General features: G+C 49.6%; 1 protein-coding gene across 1 annotated transcript in view; it reads left to right on the top strand.

Moving 5' to 3' along the window:
* The first annotated feature begins 6,187 nt into the window (after positions 1-6,187).
* The window catches only part of LOC116824329 (uncharacterized), a 159,130-nt gene continuing 147,315 nt past the window's right edge, over positions 6,188-18,002 (top strand). The window contains 5 exon segments of the mRNA XM_075071954.1: positions 6,188-6,328; positions 6,330-6,380; positions 6,961-7,087; positions 7,712-7,825; positions 8,172-9,401. Coding sequence (XP_074928055.1) covers positions 6,188-6,328; positions 6,330-6,380; positions 6,961-7,087; positions 7,712-7,825; positions 8,172-9,401 — 1,663 coding nt within the window.

Genomic DNA, 18,002 nt, shown 5'->3' with positions numbered 1-18,002 from the left:
GTACAAAAATGATACATGCATACAAATAGGAGGAATGTAATCAGTAGACCATAAACTTTACAGAGATGTTGCATGGCTTATGTAGATAAAACATATTCCAGTTATGTCATATATATGTAAGCAGAGTCAGGATGAGCTCTACCCTGACATCTGGTGGTGAATTATGGTGCGTGTGGAAAAGAATTTCAGGGGCTGATCTTGTTTGCATAGGAACACCCACTCCGTCTAGCATAAGTCCATGGCAGCCCGAAATGGTCACTTTGACAGCTGTGGGATCCCCAATTTCTCTGTTATTGGGGCAGAAGGAATAAAGTGTTATTACCTTGATTTTGTGAATGAAGAACTATGAAACTGTTTTATGACAGAGGGTCTCACCATCAACTATATAGCACTTGCTAGACAAGGGACATGGGTTCCAAAACTCAGTGAATTGAGAAAGTTGGGCTTGGGCTTGGGCTTGGGCTTGGGCTTGGGCTTGGGCTTGGGCTTGGGGCTGTGGAGCACCAATTGCACCATCTCCTCTCTCCACTGTTAAAGAGCAGAGCTAATTTTGGTTCTATTACGGGCCTCTCTAGAGGCTGCTGAGCTGGGTTCACTTTGGGCCAATAGTGCACCAGCACTGGGGCTTCTCTACTATAAGCTGAAATCAGTAAAAGAGCTAAACTTACTGAGCTGAATGCTGTGTTAAGTAGTGGGGGTGCCTGAAAATCTATCCCTAAGTAGCTGGTAGAGCAGATCAGTTTGCAGCAAAGTTGGAGCAGCCCATGGAACAGTGAGTGGAGTGGTTTGTGGGGATGACAGGAGGAGTGGTGGAGCTGGTTGTGGTGAAGGCTACAGCAGAACTCCATGGAGAGATGGGGTAGTCAGCCCTGGCCCAGGTAAGGTGCCCCTTAAAACCCTGTATGTCCCCCACCCCCATTTCCACCCAGGCTGGGGAGGGAGGTAAAACTCTGCAGATAAACTTTTGAACTCTGGGGAGGCACTGACCAGGGACAGAGACTTTTGGGTCCTTGGACTTTGAGTTGATTGGACTTAAGACCCTAAAGGGAAAAGGACACTGCCAAAACTTACTTGCTGGGTCTTTTGCTCATGGTTTATGTTATGAATCCTGTTTGTGGTGTTTCCCCAATATGATGCCACATTGTTTCCCTCCTTTGTTAAAAGGATTTTGCTACACTCAGACTCTGTGCTTGCAAGAGGGGAAGTATTGCCTCCTAGAGGCGCCCTGGGGGGGTGGTATGTAATTGTCCCAGGTCACTGGGTGGGGGCTTGAGCCGGTTTTGCATTGCATTATTGAAACGGAACCCCTGGATACTGAACCTGGCCCTTGTTGCTGCCATCTCAGAGGGGCAGAAGGGTTATATATACATTCATAAGCATATTTCCATAAAGCCTCATGGTGTACACCATCACAGGGGTTTTCTGAAATGTCTAGCCTTGTTCTGGAACAGTCAGAGGACTGCTAAGGGTTGTTCTCCCTTTAAGGAGTCAATCTGCAATAGTTTGTTACTTTCCTGGTAGTCACCAAGCAATTCAGTTTAAAGGCAGCCCTAGATCGATCTCTTTCAGAGTCCAGTGAACCTTTGAACTGGATTCTTCTGAGGGTGATCTCCAGAGAAAAGTCTATTTCCAGCTGTGAGGCAGGCAACAGGGGATCTGTCTTGAAGGCTGAGTCTTGCTGCTTTCTTCCCCAGGGGAGCTGTGTCCATAGGCCCCAACTTCCTCTCTGCGCAGTGGGTGCTCGACACCCCCACTCTACCCCTGGCCCCTCCTTTTCCTGGCCCTGCTCCGCCTTTGCCCTACCCCCATTCCACCGCTTCACCAAAGTCACTGCCACACTTTGCCTTTTCCCACCCCATCCCCCTCCCCGCCCCATTCCACTCCCTTCCCCCAAGTGCCTGTCCTTGCCCTGCCTCTTCTCCGCCTCCTCCCCTGAGCACCCTGCATCCCCACTCCTCCCCCTCCTGGAAAGTCCTAAGCACCACCAAACAGCTGTTAGGCGGTTGAGGGGGGCGGGAAGCACTGAGGGAAGGAGGGGGAGGAGCAGGGATGCGGGGCGCTGGGGTGGGAGGAGGAGCTTGGCTGCTTGAAGCACCCACTAATTTTTCCCTGTGGGTGCTCCAGGACTGGAGTCGGTACCTACGGCTGTCTGCTAAAACGCAAATCGTTTAGTTCCAGCTCCCTCTGGTGCAATTGGTGGGGTTGCTCCAACCCTGGTTAGCTTGATGGCTCTGTGTAAGCAAGATGTAAATACATTCTCATGGTCTTACAAAGTCCTATGGCAGTAACTGCGGTGGAAGGCGGGGAGGGAAATTACATTCCTTTGTCTAGGGTGGCGTGCCCTGAGAAATGTGTCCCCAGCTGCTCCGGGCTCTAGGCAACCTCTCTAGGACCAAGAAGATCCAACACCCCCTTGTCCTTGATGATACTGGGGACTTCTGCACCAATCCCCAGTCTCCATATAAATCTTTCCCCCCCTCCCCGGGTTCTGCACGTCTCCTGTCTGCTCAGGGACATGGTGGCTTCTATGTACGACGCCCCTTTAATGCTGAAAGAAGCTGCCGGTGCCCATGGGACGTGGGGCCCCAGGAGGCAGGAACTAGGGCAGGGGGCTCCAGTGCAATCCCTTGACCGCTAGGACCCAGGAGCCGCTGGGATGCGGCTCTGGGAGCCATCGCTGGGGTCACTCACGCCCGGCACCAGGAAGTGAATTGCTCTCGTTGCAGTGACTGGGGCGCTCTGGGGAGCCTACGCAAGGTCCGCGAGTCCCGGCGGCGGCTGCTGGGGACCCCAGAGCCCTGGCTGCAACCGGGAAAGGCAAATCTCCAGCAGTAACATTCCCGCTGCTCCCAGGAGCCTCTCCCAGTGCAGAGCCCCCAGCCTGGCCAGGACCCCCCCGTCCCGGGCCCCAGCCCCTGCTCCCAGGGCAGGCACCGCTTGGAGGGAAGGTAAGAGAGACCTGCCCATCCCCCCACGGAGCGCTGCCCCCGGTGCCACCCTGGTTGCAGGGGGAGGGTTGGCCCAGGCTGCTCCCAGCGGAGCTGGCTGCGATTCCTGCCCTGTGCCCAGGGAAGCTGCCGCCAGCTCCCATTGTTTGCAGGGCGGGTGAAACCAGCGCGCGCCGTGGTGGGGGGGCTGGGACAGAGACACCTGGGGGGATAGAGGGGGTGGGAGCCAGAAGGGGGCTGAAGAGGCGCAGGGATGTGTGGGCAGGAGGGATTTAGAGGTGAATAGGGATAGGGCGGGGCATGGGAGCAGGAAGGGGGCTGAAGAGGTAGGGGAGGAAGTGGGGACAGGGATGCAGGGGCCGGGATGGGGATGTAGGGAGGCTGAGGGAACACACAAGAATCGGGGCAGGGGGAGAATTCTGGGGCTCAGGGGAACAGAACTGGAAAAGAGGGAAGCTGTAGGGGAGAAAGAGAAGGAAAAGGGGGGCTGTGGGGGAGACTGAAGGGAGAATATGAGAGCAAGAGGAGACTGGCTGTGGAAGGGAGAGCAGAGGGTCAGAGAAGGGAGAGGGATGGTGAGAGCTACAAGGGCAGATCCCCCAGCCCTTGGAGTGGGATGTGGGCCTGCCCTGCCCTGCCCAGCCGCTAGTGGGCAACCTTTTCCCCAGGAAATGAATGCTTGAACAAGAGGCGGGGGGTGGGAGGGGTGGATAGGGGATTTACCCATAAGGACTCAATATTTATAAGGGAAATTTGCTCCCCCAACATACACCCTGCTCCCAATTTATTTTTGGATATTTTTAAGACAATCTCATTATTTAGGGGTCTGATTCCTGTATGTTAAATGCTTGGAGTTCACAGGACTCAGCAGCATCCTACTCAGATTTCTGTGCAGGATTTTGGGTCAAACCAGAGTCGCTGCTAGCGACAGCAGGCAAGGAATCCAACTGGTATTTATTTTGGTTTGGTTCAGATTCAGTTCCATTCAATATATTGGGTTTCATTTCTGGTTCTAGCCACCCAAAGAAACAAGAATAAAAGTTCAGTTACCAGTTTAAATCTTATTTCAATCTTAGTGGAGGTAAATTAAATAGAGAGAGCTGCAGCTTAAAATGGAAACTGTTTTGATTTTTGACTATTTATTTATTTTTTAACTTTAACTTTACATGAATTTTCCTGGATTTTTTTGTTGTCAAATAAATATGATTTTTTTTTAATGAACAATTTGGCTGAACAACCTAAAATAATATCTTTCAACATTTACTTTGCCATATTGGACCTCTGCAGTGAAAGGATACATATGAGGCCTGGAAATTTTCTTTCAACACTCACTTGTGTTGCTGGAACTACCAGTACATTTTTTGCTAGTTGATTAAGCTTGGGCAAGACATTTTTTGGATGTTCCCAGTAGTTTGTTCTTATTGAGAAATGGCTTGTCTGTGAATGAATCAAGAATTGGCCCAATCCTTTTCTGGGCTTTCCTTCGTCCAGATATCACTTCCTTTTTAGAGATTTCAGAAGCTTTCAGAAGAAGTTCCAATGTATCTTTCAATTTCAGACATGTCTGACAGATTCTATGACATCATTACTTCTGACTGAAGCTTTTCCATCTTCTTCCATGTTTTGGTGTAATGAAATTTTGCCTTGACTTTGTCCTCCTCTGATAGTTGGGGGTGGAAGTGGGCATCAGACAGTGCCGGGGGGGTGGGGAGGGACGGAAGGAGTTGGGAGTGGGCCCTGCAGCTGGCTTCAGTGGGGAAGGGAGTTTGGAGCATGAACCCTGGTTCAAGTGGGAGGGAGGAGCTGCCCCAGGGGGTGGAGATGGTGGGCGGAGCCTGTCTAAGGGAGAAGGTTGAGGGGCCATTACTTTTGCTCTTGGGCTTGAAGAGATACTAAGAACTTCAGGGCCAAGGGAGCATCCCCCCCTCTTTTCCCTCCAAGGGGGCATCTCAGAGATGATTCCTATACTCTGGGCCCCCCTTCTGCCTCCTATGGTGTGCAGGAAGCTCCTCCTCCGTCCCTGTGCTTGTGGACCGGCCCCCTTCTGTTCTCATTCTCTTCTCACTATCCTGGGGCAGGCTGTTCTGGAAGCTATCACCAGACCATTGGCTAATTAGTTTCTTCTCTTAAAATTAAAATGAGATCACTGCATTTTTTTATATTGAGCTTGAAATCATGCTGAATCTTTATTTTAACTGATCCTCTCTGCCCCACCCACTTTTTTTTTCAGGGTCAATTCAGTCAGTAAATAAAAACTATGGTTCAGTTTTGGTTCCAGTACAAAATTCCAGTTTGGACTGACTCTCTGGTTCCTGTGAGTGTCCAGATGGGCAAATGAAATCAGCATTGGCCTGATTGTCCCTGGGGCTGCAGGAGCAGCACATGGAGGCTCTGGTAATTGCTAAGGCAGAGGAGGCCAGTGTCAGTCTCTGTGCTCAGGATACTAGAGCCGTGGAGCTAGCTGGGCTTCCTGGGGCAAATGTGCTGCTGCCTCCATTGTGATCTGGGAGCTCAGGCTGTGCAGCTGCCCTGCAGGGTCTGTGCTGGGAGAGACCATCATTAAAGCCCCTGTGTGCCCAGCCAAGGGAGGACTTTCTCCTCTGGCTGAAACTAGCCCCTAGGGCAGCCCTGGGCTCTGTTGGAGACTCCAGGTGATGAGTGACATCTGGGATAAAGTGCTGGGGATGGACAGGAAATTGACTCTGCACAAATGGCCCCTCCTCACCCCATCTCTGCTCCCAGCTGTCTGCGAGTCCCAGAGCTGCTGCCCTTGATACATTCTGTCACACGCTTGTTAGCAGTGGCAGTAGCTATTAGAGAGAAAAGCTCACAGGAATGACAGGACAGTAACCAGTTCTTCCATGCAGAAGGAAAAGGGGAGAGACTGGAAGGGGCAGCAAGAGCAATCAGCGGGGAGGGAGGTTCCCAGCTCCTAGCCCTGCCCAGCTCCATTTCCTGCAGCACCCCTGGGCAGATTGACTGTCCTGAGAAGAAGGTGAGGAGCAGAGAGAGGAAAAGTCAGTTCCTGCCTCTACCTAGTCCCCGCGCTGCTGGGGGAATGTGCTTTCCTGGGGACAGTGTCTGGGGGATCACCAAAGTAGCTCCTTTGATTCTGCTCTTTTCTAGTGCTTGACTCAGAGACTCTGTTACTGGGACTGTTTAAAAGTATCTTCTGGGTTTAGTCCCCATGGAAGGGGTCAGGTCTGTGTTGTAATAATGTCACTGAGAGTTTGCCCTGCATGGCAGAGTCTAGAGTGTCTGTCTGCAGGGAAAGACTCTGGGGGGAATCGGGGTGTGAAATGGACTAACGCTGTTCAGAAAATTCCCCTTCTCACCCTGACAGGCTGCAGAATAAGGACAACGTGTTGCTCCAGATCATCCCATTTTTCTAGGGTACGGGGAAGGGAAATGGCTGTGGTGGAGCCAGCTCAGGTATGGGATTTTGGGGGGAACTGCTGGGGAGGATTGTTGTGGAGAGGGAGGGGCAGGAAATGCATAGGGGCAGGCAGAAATGAGGACAGGGTGTGTTTAATCTGCTGGAACATGCTCAGCCTAGGGCCTGATTTATGAACAGGCCAAATGTGAGGAGGAGAGTGAACATTCCACCATTTCTGAAACAGGAAACAACAACCCCCTGGACAAGACTGGGAAAACAGACCAGAGTGCTGGAGCCTGAATGCACTAGGCAGAGGCTGCGGTGAAATACAAAGGGAAGGTGCAGGAATTCCTGTCTCTGTTCCCTGCACGGAGCTCTGCTTCCCACATCAGCCTGTAGACAGTAGGTGTGTGGTAAATAAGAAGACCCTTCCCTCCTCCCTCTGCTGGGAGGGACAAGGAGCTCTCACCTTTTCTCTGTTCCCTGGAGCCTCCTGGCCACTCTGAGCAGGGTAGGGGTGGGATTCTGCTCCTCTGGCCCTCCCAGAGCTGTCCTATTTGTGTGCTTCTTCCCACATGAATAGTGGGATTGTGGCTGGGGCAGGAGGTACTGAGTGGGAAGCACCTGTTTTTTCAGATGCCGGTGACCTTCGAGGAGGTGGCTGTGTATTTCACCGAGGGGCAGGGGGGTTTGCTGGACCCTGGTCAGAGAGCCCTCTACACGGACGTCATGCAGGAGAATTATGAGACTGTGACCTCTCTGGGTAAGGATTCCTGTCCCCTCAGCTATTTGAAGCCCTGGGGCCTGCATTTCTGCACCTGGTCAGGTTCTTCCCTAGTCAGTTACATTAGAGGGGACTGGGTCTCATAGTCCACAGCTTCAGTGTAAGAGAGCCATTCATCTCCATACCCCCTCCAGTGGGATAGGGGAGTCATGGACCTAATGGACATGCTAATTTATCCCCATCCCTCCAGCTCTCACGAGGCAGGAGCAGTGTATTATCCTATCTGCATTAATTCTCACTCACATGCAGGATCTCTGTGCACCTCCCTTCTTGGAAATAGCTCCATGTGTGGGGAGGGCTCTGGCCTCTGGAGGTTTAGATGTATCCAGGGGTTTAAGACTAGAGCTGTTTGTGCCTCAGCAAGTCCCCCAGAGCCCACAGATCCTGAAAACTCCTAATGAGGGTGTGACAACTCCCCCCCGCCCCCCCCCCAGACATTTGCTTCTCCCAACGGAGCTCAGAGACCATGTTCCCATCCATTCAGATCCCATAACCCCCCAGTAATTCATGGGGTCAGTTTAAACTCAAGATGTGTCCTTTGTGACAAATACTTCACCAATCCTCAGTGCACTCTGATCATGCCTGATTTCGTCCCGTGAGCAGGATTCCCTATTCCCAAACCTGACCTGATCGCCCGGCTGGAAGCAGGAGAAGAGCCGTGGGTCCCGGATCTCCAGGCCTCCAAGGAAATGAAGGTCTCAAGAGGTACCCAAGCAGGTGAGGAGTCAGTGACACACAAAGAAACTATCTTGCAAAAGAAGGAAAAAGCTGAAAATCCCAAAAATCTGGTGTGAGCCCCCTCAGTTCTGTCTCATCCCACCCAGGTTAGGCTGTGGTCAGCCGGTGTCATATCACTCATGGCTTCCCACCCACCCTGTTAGCTGTCAGGATTTTTATCCCTGTCTTCACTTCCCTGTGAGTGTTTGAATGGGATGTGGAGGCAGAATCCAAATTCTCAGTCTTCCAACAGCTTATGCATTGTTTTCTCTCTCCGCTATTTCCCTTTCTGTATTTTCTACCGGCCCAGGAAATGACTCCTGCCTGAATTCTCTCTTTCCTCCAGCAGGTGATGAGACAATGAGTGAGAACGAGGAGGGGAATCCACAACAGGAATGTCCTGAGCAAGTTGAACTGCAAGGAAGCATATTGAGTAGAGAAGATGGGAATATTTTCCAATGCTTTGAAGAGAGAAAAGCCTGGAGTGATTGGCACAGGTCAGAACGGAAGCTGGAAAATTGCCAAGGAAAGCAAGTAGATGAATCCATTGAAAGTGGGAGAGGAGGCAAGGATCCCAAGGAAACCACAGCCCAGCTGACAAATCACAAAGGAAAGAAACCCTATAAATGCTTGGACTACGGTAAAAGCTTCAGTGGGAGCTCAAATCTTATTAACTATGGGAGACTGCACAGGGGAAAGAGACCCTATAAATGCCTTGAGTGTGGGAACAGCTTCAGTAATATCTCTGGACTTTTTTGCCATAGCAGAATCCACACAGGAGAGAGACCATATAAATGCCTTCAGTGTGGGAAGAGTTTCACTGTATCATCAGCCCTTATTATTCATCAGAGAACCCACACAGGAGAGAAACCCTATAAATGTCTTGAGTGTGGGAAAAGTTTCCGTGCACGATCAGCCCTTATTGTACATCAGAGAACCCACACAGGAGAGAAACCCTATAAATGCTTAGACTGTGGGAAAAGTTTCCGTCAGAGCTCACATCTTATTAGCCATGCAAGAATCCACATGGGAGAGAGGCCATATAAATGCCTTGAGTGTGGGAAAAGTTTTATTGCAGCATCAGCCCTTATTACACATCAGAGAACTCACACAGGAGAGAAACCCTATAAATGCTTGGAGTGTAGTGCAAGTTTCAGTCGGAGCTCAAATCTTATTACCCACCGGAGACTGCACACGGGAGAGAGACCATGTAAATGCCTTGAGTGTGGGAAAAGTTTCAGTGCACCATCAGCCTTTATTGTACATCAGAGAACCCACACAGGAGAGAAACCCTATAATTGCTTGGACTGTGGGAAAAGTTTCAGTCAGAGCTCACATCTTATTAGCCATGGAAGAATCCACATGGGAGAGAGGCCATATAAATGCCTTGAGTGTGGGAAAAGTTTTATTGCAGCATCAGCCCTTATTACACATCAGAGAACCCACACGGGAGAGAGACCCTATAAATGCTTGGACTGCGGTAAAAGCTTCAGTTGGAGCTCAAATCTTATTGCCCATGAGAGACTGCACACAGGAGAGAGACCCTATAAATGTTTGGATTGTGGGAAAAGCTTCAGTCAGCACGCAAGCCATATTAAGCATGGGAGAATCCACAAGGGGAAGAAACTGTGAAAATGCCTCCACTGTGAGAAAAGTTTCAGTCAGAATTCACACCTTAGTAGACATCTGACAATTCAGACAACAGAGAAACCCCATAAATGCTTGGATGATTGGAAAAGCTTCAATCCAACGTCATGTTGGAGAAGTCACATGAGACAGAATCTATAAATGCCTCAGCTGTGGAAAAAGTTCAATTCAAAGATCAAACCTGACTTCACATCTGACAATCTACACAAGACAGAGAACCCATAAAAACTTGGATTGTGGGAAAAGCTTCAGTAACTTCAGGAAAAGATTCAGTCTGAGCTCACACATTATTCCCCATTGGATAATGCCCAGAAGAAAGAGCTTGAATGTGTGGGTACCTTCATTTGGTGCTCACATGGCATGCATCATCAGCAAATCTTCAAAAGGAAGAGGCCTCTCAGATGTCCTTAGCATGGAAAATGCTTCAGTTGGAGCCAGCACCACAATGGACACCAGAGACTCCTCCACACAGGAGAGAAATTCTCTCAATGCCGTGACTAGGGCCGGCCATAATAAAAACTCCATTTCCTAATTTTCCTGCACAGCAGTGGCATTTGGCTCCTAGTTATCCAGCTGCCCATGTCTCGGGGCAGGTTTCAGCAGCAGCTGATCCTGAGCTGATCAGGGAACCTCTGGCTTTGCCTGGTCTAAACAAAGCCCAGGAAGAAGAGGAGAAGTCCCGATCAGCCCCTCCTCCCTGCTGCAGCCCTGGCTGCTGAAGTTCAGGGCCTTCCTGCCTCCTGCTAACGTGCTGGGGGGAAAGGAGAGAGAAACTCCTCCAGAAGCTCCCTCTGCCTGGATGAAGTTCCACCCTTCCCTTCCGAGGCATGATTCCTCTTCCATAGAGACTAGGAGAGGGATACTTGGTCCAGGGCCCACATTCACTCTGGACACCTGTCCCCACCCCCCATCTTCCAATAATATTCCTGGGCTGGGCTCCCCCACTTACCTGGAGCTGGTTCCTGCAGAGTGAGTGTCCCTGAGGCTGGCAACACTTGCCCTCTCTAAATCCCCTAAGGTGCTGGGTTCTGGGGGATCAAATATGAAGGGACCAGGAGGGGTGGGTTTGGGGGAGGAAACTGGGGGATTGAATGATTGGGTCTGGTGACTGTGGAAAGCAGAGGGTGCTGAGTGCAGGGGAAATAAAGTGTTAGGGATCATGGGGTAAGAGAGGAGGGTATAGGAAAGAGAAGTGCTTACTCTTATCAGTCACATCCTCAGCCCCTTTTCCCTGCCTTCTCTGCATTCAGAAAGCATCAATGAGAGGGACTGATATCCATAGTATCTTTTGTGGGAGGTCTAAAGGCCTCGGGATCCCACCTCTGCCTCCACAGCATCAGCCTCCAAGAGTCTGTCTGTGGTGGGAAAAGTGGTTGGGATTAGCTAGCAAATCTCCCCTGACCCTCCTCCACTTTTCCTAATCTAGACTGACCCCAACTTTCTTGTATATACTGATTTCACCCTTTTCCCTCCCTCCCCCCCTCCCTCATTAGCAGAGTGATTGCTAGAGTTACTGAGTTCCCCTTTTGAGGAGAGAGTGTCCCATTCTCACATAGTCTCACATTGCTCCAGGTTATGCCAAAAACATTTTTTATATATATACTGACTCCCTTAGAGACCAGAATTAAATAGATTCTAAAAGTTCTGGAGCAGGGCTAGGAAAATGTGGTATTTTGGGCTCCGTATTATTTAAGGATGAGTATGGGGGATTCCCTTCTCTCCCCTTCACTGTCACACTCCACCCTGACACAACAGCCCCTGTCTGAGCCATGGAGAGTTTATCCTCTCCCCATTCTACCCCCCACCTCCCAGCATGGCACTTCCAACAATGTTCTTTGCTCTCCCTGCTTAAGCATCAAGCTTTGATTTATTTGCTCCTGACTCAGACTCCTGAGGGCTAGAGATGAAAGTGTCCCAGACCTAGAGGGGGGAATTCAAATGAACCCCAAACTCAGTTTGAGCTTTCTGAGCTAAAATCACTATTTCCATCTCTTGGTAAAGTGGCTTCTGGGCTCTTTCCAGGCAAGTCCAGAACATTTATAGATGGGCGGAATTTGGATTTGGTTTGTTTTTTTTCTTTTTTCCTTTTGTCTAATATCTAGTTGAAAGCCGGTTTCCTTTTGTCCAATGTCTAGTTGGCAGCTGGTTTCAAGTGGAGTGCCCCAAGGGTCGGTCCTGGGACCGGTTTTGCTCAATATCTTCATTAATGATCTGGAGGATGGCGTGGACTGCACTTTCAGCAAGTTTGCAGATGACACTAAACTGGGAGGAGTGGTAGATACGCTGGAGGGTAGGGTTAGGATACAGAGAGACCTCAACAAATTAGAGGATTGGGCCAAAAGAAACCTGATGAGGTTCAACAAGGACAAATGCAGAGTCCTGCACTTAGGACGGAAGAATCCCATTCACTGTTACAGACTAGAGACCGAATGGCTAGGAAGCAGTTGTGCAGAAAAGAACCTAGGGGTTACAGTGGACAAGAAGCTGAATATGAGTCAACAGTGTGCCCTTGTTGCCAAGAAGGCTAACAGCATTTTGGGCTATATAAGTAGGGGCATTGCCAGCAGCTCAAAGGACGTGATCGTTCCCCTCTATTGGACATTGGTGAGGCCTCATCTGGAGTACTGTGTCAGTTTTGGGCCCCACACTACAAGAAGGATGTAGAAAAAATTGGAAAGAGTCCAGCAGAGGGCAACAAAATGATTATGGGGCTGGAGCACGTGGAGGAGAGGCTGAGGAAACTGGGATTGTTTAGTCTGCAGAAGAGAAGAATGAGGTGGGATTTGATAGCTGCTTTCAACTTTCTGAAAGGCGGTTCCAAAGAGGACAGATCTAGACAGTTCTCAGTGGTACCAGATGACAGAACAAGGAGTAATGGTTTGAAGTTGCAGTGGAGGAGGTTTAGGTTGGACATTAGGAAAAAAATTTCACTAGGAGGGTGATGAAGCACTAGAATGGGTTACCTAGGGAGGTGGTGGAATCTCCTTCCTTAGAGGTTTTTAAGGTCAGGCTTGACAAAACCCTGGCTGAGATGATTTATTTGGGAATTGGTCCTGCTTTGAGCAGGGGGTTGGACTAGATACCTCCTGAGGTCCCTTCCAACCGTGATATTCTATGATTTGTGGCATTAGGACAGTGGTAAAACTTTTGTAAATGACACAATCAAGTAATGAGGAGGTGCTGAGTAAAGCAGATTTAGCCAGTTCAGAAGCAAATGGATAAATTTGCTTTTTCTTCTTTTCGGAGTTATGATTGTGTGGGATTTCACTTTATGAACCTGAGTGTTTTGTAGCCCACCTTGTACTGTTGGTTTTCCTCTCTTCCTCAGGGCTGTTTGGTCACATACTTTGATATTAGTTTAGGTTGACAGGATGTAGCACAAGTTTACTGGGGACTTTATGAGACAAATGATCATTTTCCAGAAGAGTCCTTTTTATTTTATTTTAACCTTTATGCTTTGTCATGAGATATTTGTGTTGTTTGAACAATGAAAATTATCAATATCTCTGAGCACGAATACCTAGCCTGAGTGCTAGATTCATACTCCAAGAGGCCGAGATTGATCAGGGCATGGAGTTACTCCCTGACCCCTTCAGAGATATGAGATACAATCAAGATGGGGAGAGAGACCTGGGAAACTGCAGTCTTGTCTATTGAGAGACAGACAACTGAGGCTGAGAACTGTGAACTTGCTGCACCAATGCCAAAGAGAGACAAGTATTGCCCTATGAGTGCCGGGTGAAGCCATCCATGAAATCTAAAGGGCTACAAATGATACCTCAAGAGGGATGATGAGGTGAGGGGGCAGCATCTCCGAATTACTATGAGAATGACCCTGGGCAGAGACAAGTAGGAAGCTGGAGAAGCCAACACACCTGGTCCAGCCTTCAAGCCAGGCTGACCCCCCGCATTGAGGCCAGAGGAAGACGACCAGCCTGACAGCCCAGCTGGTCCCACCCCCCACCCACCCACCCATCTACCACCTTGTCCTGTGTGGGGACAATAGAGACTCACTCTGCCCAACTCACCGCACACTGCATCACTCTAATCTAAACTCCTTGAATTCCTTGCCCTCGGAGTGTTTGCTTTGTGACTGGGTCCTAGCATCTCTCACGGGTTCTCTGCACTTTTCTACCAATTTGTAAATGTTGCTCTGTTGCTGGTGCATGGGGGATTTGGGCACAGCAATGTGCTGGGCATGTAAAGTACGGAGCTGGGGTGGGTGTGGGAAGAGGAGTCTGTCTTTGTGCCTCCTTTGAAAGTAGAATTTAGTTTCTCACACTCCAAATGTAGTTTGTTTTACATTAAATACCCAGCAGATTCATAGTGGAGGTTAACCATAAAAGCAATGCAAACATGGTCTGGTGCAGAACTGCACAGCGAGGTCACCCATACTATGTGTGTATGTTTCAACCCAAGACTCCTGCTCTCTCAACCTTACCACCTACCTAATTCTAGCTCAGACCCATTTAAATCAATGGGGCTATTGGCAGTAGTAAAATTGAACATATGAATGAGGTTTAGCAGAACAGGAAGTTTAGAGTGGTAGGTTTGGGAGTCTCTCTCTGTTGATACTCGGCCTGTTCCACATACCACAACTTTCCCCAAATTTATTCTTGTCTGGCTACAAAATAATCATGTCTAAGTTAATACCATGAATATTTGTAATACAGCAGAAGCCAGAGGCTCCACAGAAGACTAAGGCCATGTTGTGCTAGGTGCTGTATATACACATCATGAGAGGCAGCTCCTAAGGGAAAGAACTTACAGTCTCAATATGCAGAACAACCAACTTAATGATTTTGTAAATGTCAGGAGTGACTATGTAATCTAAAGGGCTACCAGTGATGCCCCAAGAGGAATGATGAGGGGAGGGGGCAGCACCTCCAGATTGCTGAGAGAATGAGGCTCTGCCCTTGAAGCAGGTATTCAGCTTCTGTTATTGACAAATACAGACTGTTCTTCCCCACAATTAGAGCACTTACTCCTACAGCGCAGGATACGTTTTCTGAAAAAAGTAAATCTGCTACTGGCTTTAGCAATAATCATTAACAATGGGTCTGTTCAGACATTTAGCACTGACTGTCAGACCCTGCCCTGGAGTGATACCATTCAAGCCCCACACTGTTCTGATTGAAGTTTGTTTAGTGCTTGTGGGCCCAGATTATATTAAACTGATTTTTAAAGTACATTAGATTTTGGGTAAGTTTTTCAAAACCATCTTTTCCAAAATGACTTAGGGTTGGATTTTTAAAGGTATTAGGCACTTGAGGATGCAGATAGGGGCCTAGTGGGATTATCAAAGGAGGTTAGACACCAGGGGCTAATTTAGGTGCCTAGCTGCTACTTTTGCTTTAGGTACCTGATTCTGATATTTAGATGCCACTGATCCTCAACCCCTCCTCCCCACTTAGCTGTTGCCTAACTCTGAAGGTGTTGAAAGAGCCTATGCACCTACATTTCTGTCATTTAAATCCCCCAAGTGCCTATAGATCTGGTACTGGGCATGCTCCCAGCTGCCTCAGGCTAGGCACACAGATCCCCATTTCATATCTAAACCCCAGTACGCTCTTCACGCTAAGTGTTCCCTGGCCTACCTTACATAGGGCTGCCCCACTGCCCACTCAAGTTTATCCCAGGCCCCTGCCCTGTGTTTGCAGGGGAGGGACACCAAGGCAAAATTTGGCGTTGAAACCCACATAGCACAATGCCTCTCACTCAGTTTTGGCCCCAGAGCCTCCTCTCCCTTCCTCCATCATAACTGTGGTGCGACATTCGGGCCTATCCAGTATGTGCAGAGCATCAGCCCTGGAACCAGACCAGCTGGTGCTTCACCGCTGACATCCAGGCACAGCATGGGGAGCTGCTGTCAGTGCCCACATGGGAGCCAGGGGGCAGAGGGATACACAGGAGGGAGTTTTGCCTTCTGTGACAATGCGGTTCTGGCGGGACCCAACTGAGGGTGCCAATTCAGGACCAATTGCTTAAACAGGGCAGTTACAGCCCTAGGCTGGGGTTTTTCCACCCCAAGGCAAACCAAACCAGCCTGACAAAAAGCACTTTGGTTTCACCCCACTGGGTAACCACAAGTCACACAAGCAATTTCCTTAGACACTCTAGTCTCCCAGTATCACCACCAGTCCCACTCGTCCTGGGGATGAATGGTTATGAAAACCAACACCCCAATAAAAAAAAGGTTCTCTCGATTCCAAAGAATCAAGCCCCAGACCCAGGTCAATATACACATCAGATCTTACCCACAAATCACTCTGTTGCCAGTCCTTTAGAATCTAAAATCTAAAGGTTTATTCATAAAGGGAAATAAGTAGAGATGAGAGCTAGAATTTGGTTGAATCATCTACGAGTATGGCAGTTTTTAGTTCAGCTTGTAGCAGTGATGGATAACTGCAGGTTTATCAAGTCTCTGGTACATCCCCGCTGGGTGGTTCATGCCGTCCTTTTTGCAGCGATTTCAGTTTGTTAGCAAGTTTCTTCGGGTAAGAAGCAGGATTTGCGACGATGGAGATCGGTTCGCCTTTTATAGGCTTTTCAGGTGTCGCATTTCTTTGTTCTTATGTGGAAAATTACAGCAAATGGGTTCTGGGTCAATGGGCAAGTTCTTGCAGTACTTTGCTGGTTACACGGCGTTTTGCCTTTCGCTCTCCGAGTTAGTTGTTAGACTGATGGTCCTTACTGTGCTCAGCAGGTAGCAGAGCACACCAACTGTCTGGGCTGTCTCCGGCACAGCACAAATTTAACTACAGACGTATAGCATCGGGGTCAGCATCTTTCAGGAGCGGGTGTGCCGAGTCTTCATTTTTCCTCTAATTTTAACGGTTTCACGTGCCGTATACTTTATCTGTTTTTTAGAAGGGTTCTCTCTATGTCTTTTTATAAACTACTTAGTGTGGTATGTAATAAACCAGGTTTCAAAATGTTAGGTTGCATTTAAATGAAATTACTGTTGATTTTATGCTGCCGGCCCACCGTCACTGCTGGTCCGGGGTTCCCCCCTGACAGACCTGGAACTCCCATGCATCACCCCAGCACTCCTGGTGCCCCTCCAGCACCCCCGCCCCTACCACACCCTCCCAGTCACGCTGTCCCCTGCTGCCCCCACCCCTTATCCAACCGCCCCAGCCCTGGGCCCCTTACCATGAGGCTCCACACAGAGCTAGACATGCTGCTCCGCGGAAGCACACAGCCCCGCCCCTCCAGTTGAGCGGGAAGTGTGTCTGCCTCCCCGCAGAGTCAAACGCTGCCCCGCGGGAGCTCACAGCCCCAACCCCCAGAGCACTGCGCGCTGCGGCAGGGCTCCAGAGGAGGGGAGAAGGCAGGGGAAGGCCTGGCTCTCCAGCCCAGGAGCGCGGACCCCGCAGCTTGCTGTGCTGGGAGAGTGGGACCATTTGCCCACCCTGTGCGCACAGCTATGCTTCTGCTCCCTTCTCCTGCCCGGGGAGCGGAGGGCAGAGGACAGCGGGCCGGGCTGGACAGGATTTTTTAATGGCATGCTGAAGTCGCGGCAGGCTCCAACGTGCCATTAAAAATTGGCTCGCTTGCCGTCTTTGGCACGCGTGCCATAGGTTGCCAATCCCTGGTATAGAGCCAATACTCATAACTTCAACTACAAAATGATACATACATATAGACAGCATAATCATAACCAGTAACCCATAACCTGGTCTTAGACACCTTATATGACCCTTTTTACATAAGATTTGGTGCCACTTCAGGACCTTGGTTGCAACCATGTTCTATATGGTCCCAGATTATTTCAATAATGTCACACCTTCTGCCCAGGAATGGTTAATCTAGCCCTAGGAATAATCAGAGGAACTTGATGGCAAAGTGCTGATCGATGCAGGGCCCGAGTTAGGGGGAGAAGAGCTTGTAATTCTGGCCCAGGGCTAGTAGCCAGTGAGCCTGGTGTGGAGACAGGAGACCGTCTCTGACAAACTGCTCTCTATGCCAGTCTGTTATCAAAATGAATCACACACTGAATCAGTGTTACCAAGAAACGTCACCTGCAGCTCCTGCTCCTGGGCTGCCTCTCTAGGAGCAGGACCCATCACCCATGTGCCCCTATTGATACTGGGGAATCTGGAACAATCCCCATCTCCATAGAAACCTCCTTTCTCCCACTTCCTGGGGTTCTGCACGTCTCCTTTCTGCCCATTGACACAGTGGCTTCTATGCTTGATGTCCCTTAATGCTGTGAGAAGCCGCCCCTGCCCAGGGGCCATGGGGCCCCAGGAGGCAGGGTCTGGGGGCAGGTGACTGCAGTGGAATCAGTTGCTCGCTAGGACCCAGGAGCAGCTGGGATGCAGCTCTGGGAGCGATCGCTGGGGTCACTGAGTCCCGGCAGCAGGATGTGAATCACAGGCCAGGTCTACACTGCGACTTTAAATCGGTTTAATGGCCGATATACCGATTTAACGCTGTATCCGTTCACACGACGTCGTCATTAATCTCGAGTTAACCGCCTCCTTAAATCGATTTCGGAACTCCTCCCAAACGAGAGGAGTAGCGC

This window comes from Chelonoidis abingdonii, chromosome 13 (assembly GCF_003597395.2).
Source record: "Chelonoidis abingdonii isolate Lonesome George chromosome 13, CheloAbing_2.0, whole genome shotgun sequence".
Taxonomy (NCBI): domain Eukaryota; kingdom Metazoa; phylum Chordata; order Testudines; family Testudinidae; genus Chelonoidis; species Chelonoidis abingdonii.
The sequence above is the reverse complement of the archived record's forward strand: the minus strand, read 5'-3'. Positions and strand labels throughout refer to the sequence as shown.